The 23,670-nt window shown below is 41.6% G+C and overlaps 1 protein-coding gene across 1 annotated transcript in view; it reads right to left on the reverse strand.

Moving 5' to 3' along the window:
- Positions 1–388: 388 nt before the first annotated feature.
- SP140 (SP140 nuclear body protein) overlaps positions 389–23,670 on the reverse strand; it is a gene marked incomplete at its 5' end in the record, with an annotated part of 91,675 nt that continues 68,393 nt past the window's right edge. Inside the window, 12 exon segments of the mRNA XM_079710660.1 lie at positions 389–805; positions 1,590–1,733; positions 1,954–2,031; positions 2,309–2,417; positions 3,158–3,273; positions 5,874–5,921; positions 8,228–8,275; positions 9,457–9,599; positions 11,495–11,599; positions 12,871–12,939; positions 15,910–15,990; positions 17,628–17,693. Of these exon segments, the coding sequence (XP_079566786.1) occupies positions 698–805; positions 1,590–1,733; positions 1,954–2,031; positions 2,309–2,417; positions 3,158–3,273; positions 5,874–5,921; positions 8,228–8,275; positions 9,457–9,599; positions 11,495–11,599; positions 12,871–12,939; positions 15,910–15,990; positions 17,628–17,693 (1,115 nt within the window). The 3' untranslated portion in view covers positions 389–697.

Raw genomic sequence — 23,670 nt, forward strand, 5'->3', positions numbered from 1 at the left:
TCCAACTGCAGTTGTAAGGGTGTCTTTGCTTTGACTAATAGATTTAAGGCCATCATTTATTCTTTTCAATATATTAGTGGCACTTAGCAATAGCCACCAAAATCTACAATTCCATTTACCATTTCTCCCTTTGTGAATGCCAATTTCGAAAGCTAGTGAAATCCTCTTTATCTCATCGAGTTTCCCAAAGGTGAAAGTTTGGCAACAGCACTATTAGAGCACACCAGGAACCATCAATATACCACCCATCACCATCTGGCCAGACTGTGATCCAAATCCAGAACCCACCCTTACAGCCTGCTTGCTAGGATCATTACCTTAAGTTGGGTTCCCTAGAAGCAGAGCCTGAGATAAAGTCTCTTAAGTAAGTGATTTATTGTGAGTTTCTTTGGGAGAAAGTGGGGAGGGAAGCAGGATTATAGGAAAAGCTAAGCAAGGATGTGATCCCAGCCACAGACCAGCTCCAGCCAATCTCATGAGGAACACAGGAGCATGAATTGTAACACGAGGTTGAGTCCACCTTGGCACTGGAGGCTGGCCCCCAGGCCAAGGAAGTGTAACACTCCAGGTGAAGCTGGCTCCATTTGGCTGAAGGCAATGCTCTGGGGAGGGGCGGCATAAGCAACCAAGCTTCCATGCAGCTGGGGGATGAGAAGTCTGCTCCAAAAGGGGTTTTCCAGGACACTAACAACTTCCACTATTCCAGTGAACTGTCCTCATTTGTTTCCTGAATAGTGAACACTTCCTTGAAAGTCTTCTCAAATTCTGCCTCCAGTCTAAGTCCCATTAGGCCAAAGTCATTGAACTGGAAAAAAATAAAATAAAATGAACACAAAAATCATGGTCCTCATTAACAGTGTCATTGCCACCTTGTAATTGAGAACGGTCAGGACTCTTGTCTTAGACACCCTAAGTTACATGAACCAGGTTATGCTAAAAACTCATGTGGCGAAGAGCAACATGTTTCCTAAGAGCATGATTATTTCTTATTAACAAGATAGAAATGGGAAATCATAACCGCACTTGGGGACTCTTACTTATTTGGTTGGGTTGTTGATTTCAGTGAGAGTTAGAAAAGTAATCTATGTTCTTTGTAACAGTGCAAATAGTACAGACTGCTTTTAAGTTAGATCAATGATCTTCCTTTTTCATTGTCACTTCTGTTCCCCTCCGGTGACTCCTGTTAAACTAGATGATTCATTCACATGGAGTGGAATCTGGAGATTGGGATTTCCGAAGAGGTCAGATTGTGTGTTTTGGGGGAGAGATAAGAAGCACAGTGTGACTTTAAGATGCAAGTCTCTTATCCCTGGGTTTGGAGCAGGCAGGACTCTGCTGTTCTCCATGGCAGCTGTAGGAGGGTCTGAGCTCTTCGGGGTCTGGGGTTCTGGTTGCAGGGACAGCCTCTGATTCACTGTTACTACGCCTTGCTGAGCTCCAGTCTTGAACGGAAAAGTCACTGACTTCCGGGACTCTTGCTTTGCAGGTTTCATAGGATGAGGGAAACTAAAATTTCCCAGGCACCAGAAAATGAGGGCAGAGTGGCTCAATAGACAGAAAATGAAATGGAAGCAGGGAGAACCACTTACCTTGTAAGATGCCCTGTGGTTCTGAAAGATGAGGCGCATGTCCTGCACAAAGCCCTCCACATGGGAGTAACCCTGCTCATTCAGCCTCTTCTTGATCTTGTCCAACCACATGGGTTCCTTTAGGTCTTTAGAAGCCTCTTTAATCTAGTGAAAAAAAAAATCAGTGGGAGAATTACTGGCAGAGTTCAATGTGTGCCTACTGTGGATTCCCATCAAATCCAGTAGAAATACAAAAAGGGAAAGGTAACAGCAGCTCATGCTCTCACTCCCAGGGGATTCTGATCTCAAATCCCATGGTTACCTGTTTCAAGGTGGGGTAACATCATGGCACAGCCTGTAATCACAGTTTGTTATTGTTACTTACATAATAGTAGTATGGAATCTTCGCAAAAAAGGTGCTCTCTGTATGACAATAGACCTTCAAGAGGATGAACTCACATTTCTGCAAAAGAAGGTGGCTGTGAGTGAAAAGCAGCTTGGAGACAATGAGCCCATATACATGCCCAGGCAGAGGCATGACTCACACCAGTATCTGGAAGTTTCCCCAAACATGGACGGCTCTTGGAAACAGACATGCAATGGCTGCAAACAAGTCCTGGTGTGATTTCAGTGTGACCGAGTCATGGCTCACCCTTTGGTTGCCTTTCTCCTGACCCTGGCTATTTGACTTCTCACATGTGAGGGGAAAGGGGTAGGTTTGGGGTTCCCATCTGACTCACCAGCTGCTCCTCGGGCTGCATCTGTCTTGCCAGGACCTCAGATTCCCCGAGACATCCCTGGCTTCCTGAAGACTCCTTTATCCTGCAGAAGGTGCAACTCCACAGGCTCCTAAGGGGCCGGACATAAGTGAGCGGGGGCAAGGTCCCTGGAAACAGTCATCACTCCTATGTCTGATACTGTCCTCCTTTCAGGAATGTTGATGGACACAGCTGGAGGAGGAAAGGGGCACCTCCAGAGTCTCCAAGAACCCCACGTGGGGTCCGAGCCAATGACCCTCATCCCATCGAAGGAGCAACAAGGGGTCAGGGCATGGAGGTGGTATCAGGATGAGTAGTGGGCTCTTCTTTCTCTGTCTGTTTCTGGGAGCACAAGGAATCCTGCCCTGGCCTGAGTGTTGAAACTGGGCCTTAACCCCGGGGAATCCTGCCAGGCCTGAGTGTCGAAACTGGGCCTTAACCCCTGGGGGGCCTCAGGCTTCCCTCAGCCCATTAAGAAAGTGGCAAAATGAGGGAACCAGCCCATGTTTCCTGCCTTTTCTGAATCAGTGCAGAACACAAACAAGTGGCATTTCCACCCCCATGAACAGGAGGAGTCCATGCTGGAAAACTTCTAGGAAAGGACAGTAGCAGTATGTGGGCAAAGGACCTGGCTACCGACCTAGAGGAGAGCAAAACGCATTAACCTGCCACTGCCAGCATCTTGAAACAGCTCTCTGGATCATACTGCTGGACCCTGTACCTATGGCCCTGCTGTTTCCCCATCTAGACACAGTAAGAACTCTGTAGGGAGAGTGTGTATGGCAGGAGGAAGGGTCCCTAGTAAGAAGGGAGGGGCTGCATCTCACAAACCTCTCAGTCTCCACAAGTGGGATGTGACAGTCCTCATGAAAAGATCTCGAACAAGTATCACAGCAAAACAGCTTTCCTCCATCCCGGCACGTCTCACACTCATCTGAGTTTCCCAGCTAGAAGGTAAAACGACATCTATATCCCTGGTGAGACCCCAGAAGGCCAGAACTAGGGGAATCTAGAACTCATTGCCTTTGTGTGAATCTGAGTGGACACTTATATGCTTCTCCCTGAGATATTAAAGAACAGCATAGCGTGGCGATTTCAGAAGCAGAAATTGTGGTCTGCAATGAAATTCAGGAGGAAGGGCCTGTGTGTCAGACCAGAAAAGTCTTCCTTATAAAACCAGAGACTCGGGCTTCCCTGGTGGCGCAGTGGTTGAGGATCTGCCTGCCAATGCAGGGGACACGGGTTCGAGCCCTGGTCTGGGAAGATCCCACATGCCGCGGAGCAACTAGGCCCGTGAGCCACAACTACTGAGCCTGCGCGTCTGGAGCCTGGGATCCACAACAAGAGAGGCCGCGACAGTGAGAGGCCCGTGCACCGCGATGAAGAGTGGCCCCCGCTCGCCACAACTAGAGAAAGCTCTCGCACAGAAACAAAGACCCAACACAGACAAAAATTAATTAATTAATTAATTAATTAATTAAAAAAACAAAAACAAAACCAAAAACCAGAGACTCTAACACTGAAAGGCTAGCAACAAAACAAGACGATTTTTAAGCAATCTGAATAACTTTATCACCTTGCAGATAAAATAAGGTCCTGAAATAAAGTGTTAAATGTACTTGTCTATACCACAATAACTAAATTGACTCCTTGAAGGGTGATATATTGAGAATTTAATAAGGTGGATTAAACTTAGTGTGGAAAGTAATACAAGATTATTTTAACAATTATTTTGAGCCTTGTTCTGGGCTTTTGCGTGAAACTACTTGTGTTGGGTGAATTGGGATTCTGGCCATTTCTTTTGTTTCTGAAATGGCCATATATGAGGAAGTGCTAGCTCCAAGGACCATTTTGCCAAAAGCTCCCGTTCAATGTTCTGGGGATCCTCAAGGACACCCCCCAGTTGGAGACTGAGACTGCTCTGGCATGGAGTCATGGGGCCATGTTTTTTCTCATCAGTGTAGACACTCACAGATTACCATCATCGTTCTCTAGAAAGTGATGACCCCTCTTCCCAGAAAAACAAAGAATAACAAATATAACCAATGTCTAAGAACCTCACGTTTGTGCATTTTTTAGCAGATTTATCTAGCTCTTTGTTTCTTAGTCCAGCTGCACATTAGAACTTTCAGGGCAGAGTATGTAAAATACTAATGCCCTGGTCCCTATGCCAGAAATTCTGAATCAATTTGTCCGGGTGGGGCAGATTCATTGGTGTTCTTCTTTAATTCATGGAATGGGTAATTTTGTGTATCAGAATCATCTGGGGAGTTTTAAACAATCCCAATGTCCAAGTCATAGCCTAGACTGATGAACAGAATTTCCCCTAGGGTGGGATCTGGGCAATACTATTTTCCAAAGGTCTTAGTTTCAGCCTAAGTTGAGACTTACCCTGAGCAAAGGGGATATTATAGCCCTGAACTGGCCTGTAATATCAGTCCCAGGAAAGATTATTAACAGCAATGAGGGGACTCTTGCTGGAACAGCTGCCGTCTCCTCCCCATGGACTCTTGGCCGTGGGCTGTGAGACCTGACCCTCTGGGTCTATATCCATCCCAAACAAGCCACACAAACACTGGACTCCAGCACTGTTTAGATGACTAAAGAATCCTTCAGTTGGCCAAGGGTCAGAAAGAGTGTGGATAAGATCTACATATTGTTGGGGGGGTTGCTTTGGAGGTAAACTATATGTAAAACTACTTGGCTGTCCCTCCTTTTTTGGACGTTGTGTATCAGTATCACTGCAAACTAACTCATGTGAGTGCCTCCCCCTGGAGCTGTGCAAAGGTGACTCTGCTTAAAATGCCCATCTTGTTGCAATGAAGGGAATCAAAATATGATTCAACTTAGAGAGTGGAGTCATCCATAATTTTAGCAGACCTTAAAGCATCCAGCCATATGGTACCAGTCTGAGTAAAAATGCCCTGTGATTTGCTATGTGGTGACCAGCTCAGCACCATGATGGCTCCCTCAAGATTGGATACAGGGCTTCCATAAAGAACCCACTAGCCCTGAGTGCATTTCTCTGCAGGACTCACAACAGGGTTCACACCTAACTTGCCAGGTTGGCCTGGCCTGTTCCTTCTGGTTGACGCTTAAAACCATCTACTTCTACCTGTACCATGGAATAGATGTTTGGGATATTCCTTTCCTTCCTTATTGCCTTCTTTAAACTGCTGTTTTCCCCTCAAATTTCCTCCTTATCCTTCATCCGCAGGCCAGCCGCACCCATTACTACTTCAAGCCCAGGCTCTAGAGACCCCAGTGGTCTCAAGCTCTGCCTCCCAGACTCACTTTCGGGGGAAATGAGGAAATGGGAAGGTTTCCACTGAACAAATGGAAAGGATGCTTTCAGGCTGAGACACCCAACGCCAGAACCCTGTACCTGATGTGGGTGATGCATCTGCTGTTCCCTGCTCACCACACATAGCAACATGCTGCACCTGAGTGTGAGTGTGCTTCAGGGAAATGCGGTGATGACTCAGAGAAAGTGCCAAGGGAAAAGGCCTGCATTATTCCAGGGTTACAGGCAGGCGTTAGTACTTACACAAAGGTTATCATCTAAAGTATTGTCGGGAGACTTCGGTACTCTTTTCTGCATAAAAGAGAGAAAGATTAAAGGACAATATTGAATGTGATGTATGCATCCATCACTTATTTAAACAGCAATCTGTTGAGGGATTCAAGACACGGTTTACCCATTACTTCATACCTGTTTTTATGGATACACATATCTACTTGGAAAATAAAAAGTACCAAAGTACCACTGTTTGGCCCAATGCAAGTTCTATTCCCTGGCTCTCAGATGCAAAGTGGGGTTTTGTGAAGCCATGCGGGGAGTCTGGCCCTGGTTCCCACAGATGGAGTTGGAGAAACTCTGCTGGTTTTCTTGCTTTGAGAGGCCCTTAGGCATTTTTCTCTATATTAGAAAATGTCATCCCACCTGGAGGAGCTGCAGTGAGAGTATCAGGCTGAGGACTCATTGTCAACAGCTCCAGTGACCACAGGGCCCAGAGTCCTGGCATCCATGCAAGTGTCCCAGAGAAGAATGTCACCACCTATCACAGGTCTCCTAGGGCACAGCCCCAAAGATAAAATGTGCCCAAGTTTCACAGGGTTGCAACTCTTCTTCCAGAAGGTCACCCTCCTCCTTCCCTCCCTCTGAATTCCAAAAAGTCAGCTAGCTGACTCTTCAGAGGTAACTGACTGCCACCCACTAACTTTACAATGCGTTCCAATATTCAGTAGAATGACCTGACCTCCTTCCCTCTAGGACACAGGCAGCCTCAGCTTTTATCTGCAGCCCAGGGCAGAGTGGTCATGGAAAAGTGTGATCCATGGGACAGTGATCTGAGAGGTGTCCACGTCACTGCCCACGTTTCTGTGTGGCCTAAAGTTCACCACCCATCCCCATTAGTTATTCTTCCATGTTAGACAATGAAGTTGAAACAGTCCTTGAGGTCAGAGATATTGTTTCAATCTTCTAATGACCATTGGGCATTTAGTGTGCACTCAATCACTGTATGTTGGATAAGTGAATAAATGAGTATCATTTCACTTAGGAACAGATTACTTGCTGTCTCCTAAGCAAATATTAGCCTACAATAAAAAGATTGTTCTAAAGGTGCATATCAGATTATTTTACAACACAGCAGCTGTCATCAAAAGGTGTTAGTGACCTTTGTGAGGAGCCAGGAAGCTGTCATGTGGTGCTGAGAGTGACACTGAAGATTCCAGAAGCCAAGGGGCAAGAGAGGTTCTGAGAGGCACAGAGGACCCACAGAGGTAGTAATGGGTCCTGAGATCCACCACTTGGGGAGCTTCTGTTCTTGCTCATTGGCAGATGCGAAATATAGAGGTAACTGCAGGTTGTTGCTAAAAAGTGCTGCACCCACAAATAAGGGTAGAATCTGTTGGTAGGACGTTGTCAGCTTATGTGGGTAATCTAACTGAGTAACCCTTGGCACCTGGGGAATGGTACAGATGCTGGTCTTTAATATACTCACTAAGTAGGGCAAATAATATGATAGTTTCCCTTTAGGAAATCCAGTGGGTGAAATGTCCCAAGGACTTAGAGTTCAAACTGTCCAGAATATGTCAGATAATGTAAAGGCCTGGACCTCACATTCCCGGTGGAACATGAAGTCCCATTGGCCAGCTACGTCTGACCTGTCTTAGAAGTCTGTGAACGTCTTGAATGGCCATTTCTACATGAAGTGTATAAGAATGGCACTTCTCACCTCCTCCTTCTTCTCAAGTTCTCATTCATACCTAACCCTGGAAAAACCACCACCATGTCCTGAATCTACACTGCACCGTACATATTTGTTCGTTTCATCCATAGAGGAAGGAATCACTTTCATAGATAGAAGGGAGGTCTGCACAGCCCCCCTTGAGGAGCTGAAAGAGTGGCATCAGAGTAAACAATTTTCCAGGTCAGCCCCTCCTATACTTAGACTGTGAATAAACTTTTGCTCCATCAGATTTCATTAAAGTTAGGAAATAGTAACATGATTTTAAAAATCTGGGTTTGAGTTGAAGATGACCCTATCATCTTATTATGATATATTTTTATGTATTCCAGCATCATGTTTTCTTTTACAACTTTGACACCCTTACATCTGCATCTATAGCTAAAGCACATCCATGGGGTCTATTTTGATGGTTCCTTATCACCTCCATCTCAAATGGTTTACCACTCAAAGAAGACCTTGCCATATATACAACATAGTGTTCAAAGTAGCAACACTGAAGGTGCATACCAGAGTTTTTAAAAGGTGGGAGTGGGGTGTTGGAGGAAGTTTAATAATAATTACCCAGTTGAGAAACCACAGAATAATACACAGTGCATGAAAAATCAGTTACGTGATGAGAACTTGTAGAAAGTTATGCAATAATCACCTTTCTCATCCTGCCATATTTCCTTGGAGGGTTACGGAGAAATTTTTTCTGAAAGATAAAAAGATCTAAGTATATGGTTGGCCTGTGAGTCTCGCATTTCCAACCTCCTCCCAGATATTTCTACCTGGATGTCCCACTGTCAGCCCAAAGCCAAGGTGTCTAAATGAGAAACCATCTCCCTCTCCTCGCTTGTACTTCTTCTAGAATTCAATCAGTGGCAGCTTAAAAATCATCTTTAGAACTTTTTTTTCCTCCTGTGCTTTTTTCCTAACTTTAAGGGGTTTTCCTTCATAATCTCTTTGACACCTCTCACCTCCTCTCCATTTCCACCAGTGTCACTCAAGCTTGAGTCCCTCTACCAGGGCTAGTCAATCAACACACACTTATCCCATGCTTATTTGGTGCCAGACATTCTGGCCAGTCTTGGTGCACACAAAGATGGACAAACCCAAGAGGGGTCTAGAGAGAAAAAGGGGATGCATGGAAGGATGAGAATAAAACAGTTTAAGAAAGGCCTTAGTAATGGGCTCAAGAAGCCTAGGGAAGGGATGGTCAGGGTCAGGTCAGGCAGGGAATACTCAGGGAAAAATGGCATTTGAGCTGAGCACTGCATGTTGAGTGTAGGTTCCTTGGGCTGAAAGACACTGAAGTCATTTCAAGGCCCCATGGCCACCTAAAACACTATTTTAAATATGTCATTTCACACCTCAGAAGACTTCACTGATTTTGCATTATCTATATTGTGAGTTTAAACACATTAGCCTGGCATTAAGCCCCTCCACAAACAACTCCAGTTGATGGATTATGCCTTATCACATACAATATGTTTACCTCAACCATGGTTCTGGTTTTTGTGCCATTCTTTGTCTGGAGTAACTTCTTCCTACTTGTTTGATTGTAAACTGTCTTCTTCTTTCAGTGCATAAAGCTGTCTGCATGAACCTGAGTCAGAATGACCTTTCCTTCCTCCAAGCTCCTGCATCCATCCTGACAGAGCTCCTTTTACAACAGTGATGTGCTGCATTGTACTGAGGTTAGGAATGTGGAACACCTCTCCCCAGGTGAGAGGATAAACTCAGAGGCATCTGGGCTTTAGCTAAAACTCATCTGGACTTTAGCCATAACTCATCTGGACTTTAGCCATAACAAATATTTGGTGAGCAAATAGTGACCTTATTCTTGGGGCACAGCAAGGAAAGTCACATCTCCCATCCCTGTCACTGGAATACCTCTATCAGCCAACGTAGGGGCATCCCACCGCAGCGAACACTTAACTTCCAGTTCTTGGATCTTTCGTGGCCTCCTCTGATTTCAAATTCCCTGGGGGTGAACCAGTCTCCATTCTCACTCTGTATACACTTCACCCAAACTCCTGTAAGACCAGGGTAAGTTAATCTTTAGCCCTCTTTGTTTTCAGATGGTGGGATCCCAACACACTGGATCTGGACCTACCCAGTTTGGTCTCAAGATCTAAAACAGGAGAGCCTAGCCTTCCCTTTCAGGCTTCAGAATCCCCAAACCTAGCCTTTAAGTCCCCTCAAAGGCTATTAACTGCTTTGTGGCAACATTTCTTTAACCAATGTGCAACAACAACAACAAAATGATAATTACCATCAAAATCAACCTTTTAAAAGTACGTCAAAATCACCTACAAAGGAAAAAGAAGTGATTTTGAAGAGTGAGACCATTTCAATTTGCTAGGGATAGAGAACAAGTCAGAATCTCCTATGGACTTTGGGGAACCTCAGGTTGGGACTAAGGTCTCCAATGGGGGCTCTGCAGCTCAGAACGGCACCACAGCAGCATCTGTGCCCTTTATTACACTTTTCACCCAGTTTAATGGCATTATTGAACAGAGGTTTTCCCATCCCTGAAATCATGGATAGCTGATATTAAAAATAATTGTGAAATGTTATCCAATGGAAAATCTCAGTTATGTATAAAAGATAATCATATGCTTAACATCACTAGTCATTAGAGAAATTCAAGTCAAACCCACAGTGAGATACCATTTCACACCCACTAAGATGGCCATCATAGAAAAGTCAGACAATAACAAGTGTTGGCCAGGAAGTAGAGAAATGGGAGCCCTCATACATTGCTGGTGGGAATATAAAACAGTACAGCCACTGTGGAAAACATTTTGGTGTTTCCTCAGTAGGTTAAACATGGAATCATCATATGAACCAGCAATTCCACTCCTAGGTATATACCCAAAAGAATTAAAAACATATGTTCACACAAAAACTTGTACATGAATGTTCAAAACAACATTATTCATAATAGTGAAAGAGTGGAAACAATCCAAACTGATGAAAAGATAAACAAAATATGGTATATACATACCATGGAATATTATATTATTGGGCAATAAGAAGGAATGAAGTACTAATACATACTATCACATGGATGAACCTTGAAAACATAATCTTAAGTGAGAGAGCCAGTCCCAAAAGGGCACATATTATAGGATTCCATTTAAATGAAATACCTAGAATAGGCCAATTTATGGAGCAGAAAATAGATTAGTGGAGAGAAAACAGATTAGCCCAGTTTAGGGCTGGGTGGCGGGGTGGGGTTAGGTGGGAATGGGCATTGATTGCTAATAGACATGGAGTTTCCTTTAGTGAAAAAATATTCTGACAAAAATATTCTAAAATTAGATTGTGGTGATGGCTGTACCATCTTGTGAATATACAAATAAAACTCAACATCGAGTCGTACACTCTCAGTGGTGAATTGTATCTCGGTTAAGCTGTTTAAATACTTTACCTCAATTATGTACATTAATTCCTCACAGCTACACCATGAAGCAGGTTTTTAATGATTTCTGTTTTAGATGAAGAAATTCAGGGTCAGAAAGGTCCCATTCTCTACTCGGCTGAATCAGTCCCTCTCGACATAGCTGAGGCTGGGACTCAGGTTGTCTGATTCTGAATTCTGTTCTATCCTTACTACATCAAGCACCTGCCTTGGTGATAATCATCCAGAGGGAGAGAGGATATGAAGTTGGAGGCTGAGGGCCTCTTCCCTTTTATTTCTGCTTCATTTCTCTTTGCCCTCCCCATGGACACTTTCACGTGGGAGTAAGCACCTAAAATGTATGATTTCTTAAAGTGTGAAAATAGCAACTTAGGGATCCCTTCCTCCTTCTCTCAAGCCAAACCATTGTCCCAATTCCTTCAACTATGTGTAATTCACATGGATAATTCCATTACTTCTCGTGATCCCTTCAGATAGGAATTGCAAATAGACCATAAATCCCACCTTTTTTCAATTTCTTCTTATGTAACATCCCCTTCACCTCACCACAGGTCACAGGAAGTATCTGATAGTGAAAATCCACTTTTTCATACCTGTGCTTTCTTTGCCCTGAAAGAGAAGATTCCTTCATTATCTCATTTTCAGTTGCACACGTACTGCTTCTCCCATGCTGAGTTTGTTCCTATAAAGGTATGGAGGAACTTAGAAAGCTTTATTCCATAAATCTCTAGAGTCAAAGTCTTTCTTCCAAGTGGCATTTTTGATACATAACTACAGAATGTCTACCTCTACCTCATCCCTCAAATCTCACACAAAACAGAATGTGTTAACAGAGAAATCGGGCTTCAGTAAAACTGTCTTAGCTCCCAGTCCAGTCAGCCCCACTGATTCTTACATGACAATGAAACATACAGCTGCATCATGTTCTGAAGTGAACCTCCAGTTATACTATTTCACTGCAGTTAGGTAGCTGGAACAAAGCGAGAGACTGTGCTTGCATCTCCCTACTTGAGCTCTGGTTAGTGAGCAGAGAGAGAGTAATGATGGGGGAACCTAATGGAGCTGACGTCTGCCTTCTCTTTGTGTTCTCTGCTTTGCTTCACTTCTCCCTCACGTCGGCTTTCTCCTTAGCTGAAAGAGGAGTTCAGGAAGCTCTAGAATAATCTGCAAGTTGCATGGTGGGGAGGGCTGCTAGAGACCTGATTCCACAGAAGTAGGGGTGAAAGGTCTTCAAACTAGCTCAAGGAGGATGTGTAACTGATGCTGACCCTCCAGCCAATGTTTTAGAGCTATGATGGGAAGAGGGGGAGCTGTCCATGGTCCAGTTTTGAGGTCGTAGGCTAGTAGAACTGGGATGAACTGAGAAGGATGGTGTGGGCCTAATTCACTCTCTTGCTTTACAGATGAAGAAATTGAAGCAAAAGCTGTCAAGGGACAGGTCCAAGGCCACACACTCAGGAGAAGAGAATGACAGACTTCTGACCACCACCCCAGGCCACCCGTGGTGTGCAACCTCTGACTCTCTGTGTAGCAGGAAAAGGGTCTGCTAAATAATGTGTGAGTTGTATATGTGCCCTTTATAGGAAAGCAGACTATTTCCAGCTTGAAAGTTATCAGTTCAGCGAAGACAGCATCACTGTGGTAGCCCCTGGACCCACTGGGTCTGGTTTAGATCTGTCACCAAGTTACTTGTTTGTGGAATTATCTTCTTTTTCTTTCATACACATTTTGAAAATGGACCAAATCATATACGTTTTCCAACAGTTAGTAAAGCTACATAAAGCAGTTAGGGAAATGGATTTATCAGTAAAAACACAGAGTTAAAGCACAGGAAATGAGCTGCATAATTATTGAGAGTGTATTCCCCTTTTCTTCTTTACCTCTTAAGTTTTTTCTGTGGGGCTCTGTCATATGAGTTTGGTGGAGTCTCTGTCTGCCTCTCTTTCTCCCTGAGAAAATAGAAAAAATAATGCACAAAGAAAAATATTTAATGTCTAGTCCTTAAGCACCAAGAATTAGATGGCAAATCTTAGACTCATTTTTACTTTTCATTGTCCCACATTAGTAAAACAAACAAATAATAGAAATCAGCATTTTATTTATGTCTCAAGCAGCCATGTGTTGAGTGCTTAATAGATGCCAATTGTACATCGACTAATGTACAATTAAAGGAAGTGAGTTGAGGGAAACCCTATGGTGGGCTTCACAGGTGAGACACATGTCCTGCACATCACCTAGAATGAAGTTATTTGTACATTTGTGTTGAAAGTTTTAGTAATGTGACCAAGAGTTTTGTCCACCTGGGTTTAGACAAAGATATTAGAATTGAAGAAACTAACAAGAAGTCTAATCAAGAGAATGGGTAGAACTGAGTCCTCCAAAACCTTGATTTCAAATAGTAATTAAGGACTGACTCAGTAGATGTTGCAGCAGAGGATGTTCTGCCATTCACAAGTTAATTGACTGTGGATATGCATCTCAGTATGTTTGTTATCATTCACATGTGTCTTATTTTCTAAGGTAGGAAGATAAATTCGTTTCCTGCTTTCTGTGTTCAATGCCTACCGTCAAATGACCGCCATCTGGTGGTGCTGGGTGGGGTAATACAGACCCCAAGAAGAAATATTTTCCAGACTACTCCTTCCTAACTGCTGCAAACTCCAAGCAGATTATGAGCATATATCAGACCAGCAAAGTAAAAAGGCTCTTTCCTTCAGTCAAACCCAAAATGGACGCATTGGCTGGAAAAATAATCCCACTTTCTGGTCTTTAGACTAAGCAGTTACTGAGAGGGTTTTCATTTCCTCAAGATCAAAATGGCCTCATGGGACAAATGTTGATGATTAGACCTTATCAGAAGATCAAACAAGTCACAACTTTGCAAGTTGTCACCCTGTTGTTATTTAACAAGAGAATAGAATCTCAGACAAGAAGCCGACAGAGATTTCTAAACTTATGAAATCTTAAGTTTAAGAAATCTTAAAACTTAAAGAAATTTCTAAACATACGAAAGTAGAAGACTTGGATAGTATAGCCATGGGCTAAGGAGAACCACTAACAAGACAGAATTGCAGTTCTTAAAGAGGCAGGTTAATCTTTTGACTCCCTCTCACTTCCTCCCTCTGGAAGGTGGGTTCACCAGGCAATAGCAGGTCACCCACCCAGGTATGGCTTTCTGAGGCTCTCCGCACCTCCTCTCTCACCCAAGATGCCAAAGTGGTGGAATACTCTAGAAGACCAGGATATTTCTGGTTCTCTTTGTCATTCCTCCCTCCTCTTCTAAAGGTCCATGCTCACAGCCCAGTGAGAAGAGATCCAGACATCTCATGCCTGCCTCTCCCATAGTCCAGTTTGGCTTGGCACTAAAGCTCCGATTACAACCTTGGACAGTCCAGCAAATGCAGAGTTCTTTCTTGTTCTCTGTCTCTATCTGTTGCTTCTGGTTATATCTTTCCTGGATAGTAGGTATGTTGGATTTACCTTTCATCAAATCTGTTAGGCCTAATATTTGTAGAGAGAAAAAGGAAATACATTGAAGTCCATTCTAGTCTTTTCTTTGGAGCTTCTAGTAAAAGGAGATTTGGAGCTTAAAACCCACTAATTCATAATATAGCGCCATTGTATTTTACCTTCAAAACAAATTGGCTGAGCAAGGCAGGACTTAACTATTTCTGTGTCCCCAGGCTGTAGTACCCATTTAATAACACTGAAACGCCATAACAAACACTAATAAATACTATGGCAGTCAGATTATAATATAAGGTTATTTTTTTTAATTGTTGTGTTTGGTATTAACCTCTAGAAGTAAATGTGACAATTTTAAATTTAATACTGTTTTCTCAAAATCTCAGTAGAACTAAGTCCCAGCAGTTGAGAACAATTCACTAAGTGCCAAAAAGGGTGACCAACTGCCCCAGTCTGTTCAGGACTAAGGGGTATCCAGGTTGCAGGACTTTCAGTGGCAGAACTTGGAAAGTCCTGGGCAAACCGGGTCGAGTTGGTCACCTTACTTCACAGCCTACGTCCAAAGGCAATGCACCGAACCACCTATGCGACCGTCCAAAGTATTAGTGGAAGAGGTTATGGCGGCCCTAGCTCTTCACTCATATCCAGGCTACATTTCTTTCCAAAAAAGTCAAGCTGGTGCCTCTTCCCTCACCGCGGAGTTAATGAAAGCATCTCGTGGAGGAAAGAGCTAGTGATTGTGCACTTTCCTTATCCAGTGTCATCTCACAGCTGTGCCTGTCAGGTAAGACACTTCCACACTCTTATCTCTCCTCTCTCATCCACTTCCCCAATCCTGAATGGGCTCAAGCCAGCAGCTCTTGAGTGGGAGTAGGGTCAAGAGAGAATGAGAGAAGACCCCAGTTATGCCACCTCTCCACTGCAGGTGCTCCAGACCAAGCTCGCTCAGGCAGAAGGCAGGGAGGTGCTTTGAATTGGAGAAAATACTTAAGTTTTAATACCAGGCCTGAAAGGACCCCCAATAACTGGAAAAAGACTCTTGTTCCTGTGAAAAGGGAACAGAAAAATGCTATGACCTGCCCAAGATAGGAAAAACTCACCTAGAAGGTAGATTTGAAAGGGCAATGAGAGAATGAACTTACTTTCTGTTTACAATTTATAAAAACTAGCCATTTTAATAAACCAATAACATAAGGTAAAGGAATTTTCATGAAAAACAGATAAAACTCAGAGGAAAAAAAAAATTAGGTCCTGGGCAGATAAGAGCTATGATATAAATGCAAACAATTTACAATCCTGGCTCCAAATGGGTTGCTTTCTACAGATTTCATGGCTCTCAAATTGACTGGTAAGCTTGACTAGTAAAAAATTAAGGAAGACCTGTGTTCCTCAAAACTTTAGCAAAATTTCTATTGACCCCCAGGGCAAAATAGAAGTGGCACAAACAATCTTACTCCTGATTTTGGCAGGGTCCTGCACATGCATTTTCACCTTCTTTCTACTCGAGGCCAGTTGGCCAGCAGCGTTGCTGTTGTCTAGGGGTAAGCAGGGGAAAAGACAGAGTTATGCAAACAGCAGCTGACATGTGAAACGAAAAGCAAGCGAGGAATTTTATGAGAGGGTATAATATAGTGGAAATAAAACATCAACTAGGAGCCAGAAACCCAGGAAAATCCACTTAAACCTCTGTCCCTGTCTCTTCCTCCATAACACAGACCTACTATTGTTGTTCTATATTATCACAGAACATCAAGTGTTAAAGGTTTTTGAAAGTGCTTTATAAGCTGTGTATTACAAAGTACAATACCATAACTTATGGCTGTCTAATTGTAAAAATACATAAGAAACGTATCAATCTACCACTGAACATGTGTTGAAAAGAGTTCAATTCAGAAGTATCAAAAAAAAAAAAAAAGAAAGCAAGTGAGGGAATATGGGTTTGAATTCTGAACCCCCTTGCACTATACACTCAGACAAGAAAGAAAGTTATGGCAAGGGATCTCAAGCAGGGGTCCAGAGCATTCTCTACTTACGAGGGACCACTTTTAAAGTACATACAAGATTTCATTATACTTTGGAAAAAAGTGGTTTAGAATTTATGTATGGACACATAGACCTAAATGAAAATGTCATAATGATTAAATACAAATATTTAGTGTTTTGAAAATAAGCATTCTTAAAATGGATGCAACCACTTTTTTCTTTCTTTCTGAACAATATTATACACATTCACTAATAGTGCAGCCATGTAAATTGGCAAGAATGTAAGATATATAGATTAGTGAAAATTAATAAATTTTAATTGGACTCTAAAATCTTGTATAGATCTAGTAATTCAAAATCGAAAATCATGTGGAAAATGAAGTCTAGCCCTCATTGTCTAGAGAAAAGTTGTTCCTTAAACCACTACTAAAATGAACAAGATTTCAGGGGTCTGATTAGAAGTAATATATACACGTTATTGGAAACTCAGAAAATAAAAATTGCATGAAACATCACCATCTGGAGATAGCCACAATTAACTTGTTAGACTTTTCTTTTGCATATTTTACTGTTTAAATGACACTTTTCCATCACAATAGTTGAACATGTTTAATATTTTGAGTATATACACATACCTTTAAAAAACACAAATAAAAATGTAAACATCACCTATATTCCAATGACCAAATTCAACTACTGCATATATTTTTATGGATGTACTGATACTGATTTTCCTATATATCTATATCTATGTCTCCCTCTATATATAGATGGATAAATATGTATAAATAAGGATTTATAGAGATATAAAAACAAATAATGCTTATACATATATTTTCTTTAACACACACATACATGCACACATATACACATACAGTCTGCTTTATTCATTTAGCCTTTAGAACATCTCTCCAAATTAATGTTTCTTGACCTAGGAAAGAAGCCACATATTGAGGATGGCAGTGTCTCAGTAGCATTTAGCTCTGGACGATTACACATGTGAGATATAAACCATTTTGTTGAAGCCACTGTATTTTGGGGCCTCTTTATTAAAGTGTCTTGGCCTATATCCTGACTGACATAGTAGCTAGGAAACTATTATTGTCCTCAAGAGACTGCAGGCTGCAAGAAGACAATAAGCAGTGCCTTATAAACTGAACAGGTGTGACTACTTCACTTTGCTGCTTACCTTTTTGATGTATGTTTCTCTGACGTTTAATTTTTACTCTTGTCCAGGAATGCCCTTTCTTTTTTTCTTGAAAAAAATAATAAAGTTAATTACTTAGAGCTGTAAATATAATTCTCAAAGCCTTATATATCAGTAGTTTTCAAGTATTTTTTTCAGACCTTAGTTCACAAGAGTGGGGCAAACTTCTTAACTACCAGTGTAGCAGTGTGAGGTTGACTTTGAGCTATATTTTACCCTGCGTAGATTTGGAGACTATAGGAGATGACTTTCTCTTGAACAAATATCAATTTGTTCCCTTTTCAAGTGTTTTTATGTAAATTCAAATGTCCTGAAGTTGGGAGGCATTCTCAACTTTAATATGGAGAACTGCCATTAAATAATCTCTGTATTCTTGCAGTTGTAACACAAACCTTCTCACTTACGTTTAATATAGTGTCTGAAATTCCCAGAGGACTTAAGGAAACAGAGTGGATTTTGTGTTGTGTTTTGCTTTCTTGTGTGTGATATGAAGACGTGTGAATGTGGGAAGACCACTGGTGCTGGGCAAGTAGCTCAGTGCTGACTTATAAGGCAGGAAGGGCCAAAAAGCCTTGCTCTTCAAAGGGAAATGCTCTATTCAAGAATGCTGGATCTACCATATGATCCAGCAACCCCACTCCTGGGCATATATCCGGAAAAGAAGAAAACTCTAATTCAAAAAGATACATGCACCCCAGTGTTCATAGCAGCACTATTTACAGTAGTCAAGACATGAAAGCAACCTAAGTGTGAATCAAGAGATGAGTGGATAAAGATGTGGTATATCTATACAATGGAATATTACTCATACATAAAAAAGAACAAAATGACATTTGCAGCAACATGGATGGACCTAGAGATTATCATATTAAGTGAATTAAGTCAGAGAAACACAGATATCCTGTGATATCACTTATATGTGGAATCTAAAAAAATGATACAAATGAACTTACTTACAACACAGAAATAGACTCACCGACATAGAAAATAAACTTATGGTTACCAGAGGGAAAAGGAGTATGGAGGGACAAACTAGGAGTATGGGATTAACAGTTACTACTATATACAAAATAGATAAACAACAAGCTATATTTACTGTATAGCACAGGGAACTATACTCAGTATCTTGTAATAACCTATAATAGAAAAGAATCTGGGGGCTTCCCTGGTGGCGCAGTGGTTGAGAGTCTGCCTGCCGATGCAGGGGACACGGGTTCGTGCCCCGGTCAGGGAAGATCCCACATGCCATGGAGCGGCTGGGCCCATGAGCCATGGCTGCTGAGCCTGCGTGTCCGGAGCCTGTGCTCCGTGACGGGAGAGGCCACAACTGTGAGAGGTCCACGTACCGCAAAAAAAAAAAAAAAAAAAAAAAAGAAAAGAATCTGAAAAAAAAATATATATATAACTGAATCACTTTGCTGTACACCTGAAACTAATACAATATTGTAAATCAATTAATTCAATTAAAAAAGAAAAAAAAAAAGAGAATGCAGCGACTGCCCCAGTGGCACCTTGGCTTTCTATTCTACTTCACAGCCTGAAGTAAATCTCAGCCTCACTGAGGTCTTCCATTCACCAAGATTCCCCAGAGGCCTGGGCCTGGTGCACTGATGCTTGGCTAAGCTGACAGCTGAAGTCCACTGGGCCACTGTGGCTGTTTGGCCTCAGAGCCAGCTTGGCAGAACCAAAGCAGATGTGGTCACTCCTCTGGTTGGTGGAAGTCAGATGACTGGGCTTTTGCACATAAGCTACATGCTTGGTCGGCCATATGGAAAACTACAGACTGGCAGAGTAGGGACATCGATCTCTGAGGCAGTGACTGTAGAAACGAACCGTGGTGCTGATTGACCAGTCTGGGCCCCTCATGGGAATGCCCAGGTGCCTGGTCTTTACTGACAGAGGCTGACATCATGATTCTGATGCAGGGGTTATGGCTGATCGCCAGGCTCATGACTCCTGCTAGAAGCTGACCCATTTGTCCCACGTGGGGGGGAGCCACATCGGAAGGGGCTTTGCCTCTACCTGCTCCTGCCTGACCAGGCTTCAAGATGCTCTTGGGGTTATGGGTGGTGCCGCAACATGGTCTATACTTCTGCTTACAGACCAGCTGACTCTGGCCGTACCATTGTGACCCTAGAAAGGCATGGGTATCTTGAGCCTGGCTGCCTGGACCACTGCAGTCTGACAATGATGTGCCCTTTAACAAAAGAGCTCTTCACAATGCACTGACTATCTGGCCCACATCCCTCATCTCCTGTCCATACACCTCTGTAAGGCTCTTTGGTTACTGAAGGTAGCTGTCTCCAGAAAGGGATCAGCTCCTTCCTGGATAATGATCAGGACAAAAGTGGTGAGGGGTTAATGGTATTATATAGGCCAATTCTAAAAATCCAGGATTCTGTTTGAACATTCCTGGGAATGATGCCTCATTCTTTCCCCAACCAGCCTGGAAGGCACAGCCTTGGAGGGCCTAAGGGATTCAGATTTAATTCTGGTTATTTTATGAAAGTGCCTTTGCCCCACTTGTATCTGACTATTCTGAATGAAAGGTCTGAGTGGGAATAAGAAATGATTGGGAAAGAAATACGAAGTCCCAGCCACTGGAATGTTATACACAGATTTTGCAGCAGTGAAGGAAGAAAACTCCAGGCATCTGAGGAGGGAATCCCATAAGCTCTAGAAGGTACAGGGGATGGAGGTACATTAATAATATCCATCTTTCAGAACTTCTCTGAATCCTTCTTCCAGAAGGAAAATGCTTGGTACAGCTCTCCCACTACAGAGATGCGGAATCTACTATTCACCAGATACAAGAAAAGGAGCTGGTCCCAGCGTCTGCATATCCCATGCAGAATACCTCCAGACATCACCCCCACCCCCATTCTCAGCCATTCTATGGTGGGGGGTGAAGAATGAACACCATCTGGTTGCTGTCATGGACAAAGAGGACAGATCAGATGGACTGTCCTCAGGAAGTATCTGCCCTCCAAATCAAGGACTGGATGCAATGAACAGAACTGGGAACTTTAAGGCTTACAGTTGGCCAGGGGCCCACCCTGGAGATATTGTCCACCTTCCCCCTGGCTGATGTATGTCCCATTAGGGGACCTCAACCACTGTAAATGTTTCCCTTCCAGAGGCACCATGTGTGCCCTTGGGATTGTACTTCTTGTGTGAAAGCCAGGCATTTACTTGCCTCTCTCATGCAAATGTGGAGAATTACACCTTAGGGGTGGTCATTAGAGACCTAAGGCACTTATGGTTTATGAAATTCATTAAATGCAGCAGGAAATAAATTGAATGGATTTTGTCCTAGCCTACATTGGTTGGATTAATCAGTGTGGCTGGTGGAATGGTATCTTCATGGGGAAATTTGCCAGAATCTGATGTGTGAGTGAATTTGTTGGGGGGGGGGAGGGTTGTTCTGTGGCATTTCCACATGGCTGAGAGTATCTTTTCAAGGATGTTTGAACAGCTAACAGCTTTGGAAGCTAGAGATAGCGTAGCCTTCCATGTCAGAGTGCAGATTTGTTTCATGACCAATATAAAAAAAAGTCTCCCTCCTTAGAAATATTCCAGAATAGTAAAATTTTCTTAAATTCCAGCTAATAATATAAGGTATCCCTCATGGATAAGTTTTGTGCAGGTTTGCTAGTAACCCCCTTCTAAGACTGGGGGTATTCCTCAACTTGGGCACAGCTTGTGTGTGCCATATTACTAACCCCTATGTGGGTTAAGGGAGACAAAAAAACTGATGCACCTAGCCTATATCTCAGCAATTTAATTTATAGGAATTTATACAAGAGGTATAAAGGCATAGAGCCACAGAAAGGTTTCTACAAGAATGTTCATTGCAGCTTTTTCATATTAGCCCCAAACTGGAAACACTTGCGGTGTCAATCAATAGAAGAAAGTATACACAAAATATGGTATAGTCATACAATGTAACCTATTTTGTGACAAAATGGTACAAACTACTGATATATTCAACAATATGGATAAATCTCAAAAACATGATGCTGAGTGGAATAAACCTTACACCAAAAGAGAACATGCTCTAAAATCATATATAAAGTTTTATACCAAGCCAAATTAAGTTATCATGAAAAAAATAAGAATAGTGGTTGCCACTGATGAGTGAGGGATAAGGATATACCAGAAAGGGCATAAGGGTTGTTTCCAGGATGATGGTCATGTTCTGTATCCTGATAAGGATTTGGATTACATGGGACAATACATTTATTAAAACTCATCAATGGTACACTTAGTATTTGTACATTTCATTATAAACTTTATCTTGCAAACAAGTATTGAACTCTAGTTAATGATGCACATGCTGAAGTATTTGGGGAGAAGTGTACTGACATCTGCAACTTTGAAATGTTTCAAACTTGAAGATGGGTTAGTGGATATATAGAGAAATGGATAGATGGAAAGAAATCTGATAAAGCAAGAATAGTACAATGTTAATTGTGAATCTATGTTAAAGTATTCTGGTGTTTACTGTAAAATTCTCCCAAGTTTTCTCTAAATTTAAATTTTCCATGATTCAGTGTTGGAGAAAGAGCTTTTAGAGAGAAAGGACAGATTATTTACCAAGAAATGACAATCACAATAAAAGAGGAATTTGCATCAGTCACAAAACAGATTCTAGAAGACAATGTAGTAAACACTTTACTAATGAAAAATAAAAGTCAACCTAGAAATTTTAACCTTGGATCTATCAAAAAAAAGACAAATTTGCACATACAACACTTGAAAAATTTACCACTTAGAGACCACGCACTAAAAGAACCAAAGGATTTAATTCAGCTAGACAAAAAGCAAAATCAAAGAAAAGAAACAATGATGAGTACATAAAATGATTTTTAAAAATTTTAATTTAAGTAAATATCAACTGCAAAAATCATAATATTAATAGTTTCAAAATTATAATTAAAAGAAAATAGAATGTTAAACAATAGCTAAATGGTAGAGATGGATGGTCAACCTGTAGTGAATCCATGCTAAGATCCTTGTCATCTTTGGGGTTTGGGGCATGGTTAAAAAGATTACAGAAATTTATCTCTAATCGCCAAACCAGCAGGGAAAAAAGGTAGAATATAGAATTCTATCTCAGTCCATTTGAAAGTAGGAAAGAGACACAAAAACACAGAAAAATGGAGATGAACAGTGATATAGAATATATAAGCCCACATATATTAGGAATCAGAATAAATGTAAACAAATAAAATTTAACTATTAAAAGATGAGGATTATCAGAGAAGTTTATAAAAAGCTAAGTGTTGTTACATAGGCCTAAAACAAAGCTGCAAAAAAGGGCTTAATGCAAAGGGAGTAAAAAACATCAAAAACATAAAACATAAAAGTTCATGGAACAGTATCAGCACCCTGAAAGAGAGATTTAAGATCAAAAGCATTAATAGGGAGAAAGAGGAACACTGTATAATAATAATAGGAAAAAATCCACTAAGTTATACAGTCATGAATAGCCTCAAAGTATTTAAAGTAAAACAACAGAGTAGTGAGGAGGCAAATACACAACCATGTGGGAGAACTTACCACATCTAAATATAAACCTGAGAGAAAGAATATAAGCTACTTTAGAAGATTTAGAAGAACCAAACACCAAAGTTGTGCTTGATAAAGACTGTTTATGGGGAGAGGCCAGATCCCAAGAAATAGTTCAATGCACACTATTTTTAAGTGGCACAGAACATTCACAAATATTGACATAAATTAGGATGCAAAGGAACTTTCAACAAATTTTAAAGAATTGATGAGGTCAGTTTGTTAAAACTCATCCAATCATACCTTAACAGTGATGAGTGCTATTATAGAAAATTATAGCTCAATAAAGCTGACAAGGAAAGTAAAAATGTGCAAGATCTATTTAAAAAACTAAAACTTTGTTGAAGGACATAAAACGTGATCTGAATAAATGAGTAGTTCATTCTCCATGTAAAAACCTCATTTCTACCCAAATTTATCTCCAAACTGAATGTATTTTCAAAGTTCCAATGCA

The sequence above is a fragment of the Hyperoodon ampullatus genome (assembly GCF_949752795.1).
Source record: "Hyperoodon ampullatus genome assembly, chromosome: 8".
Lineage (NCBI taxonomy): Eukaryota > Metazoa > Chordata > Mammalia > Artiodactyla > Ziphiidae > Hyperoodon > Hyperoodon ampullatus.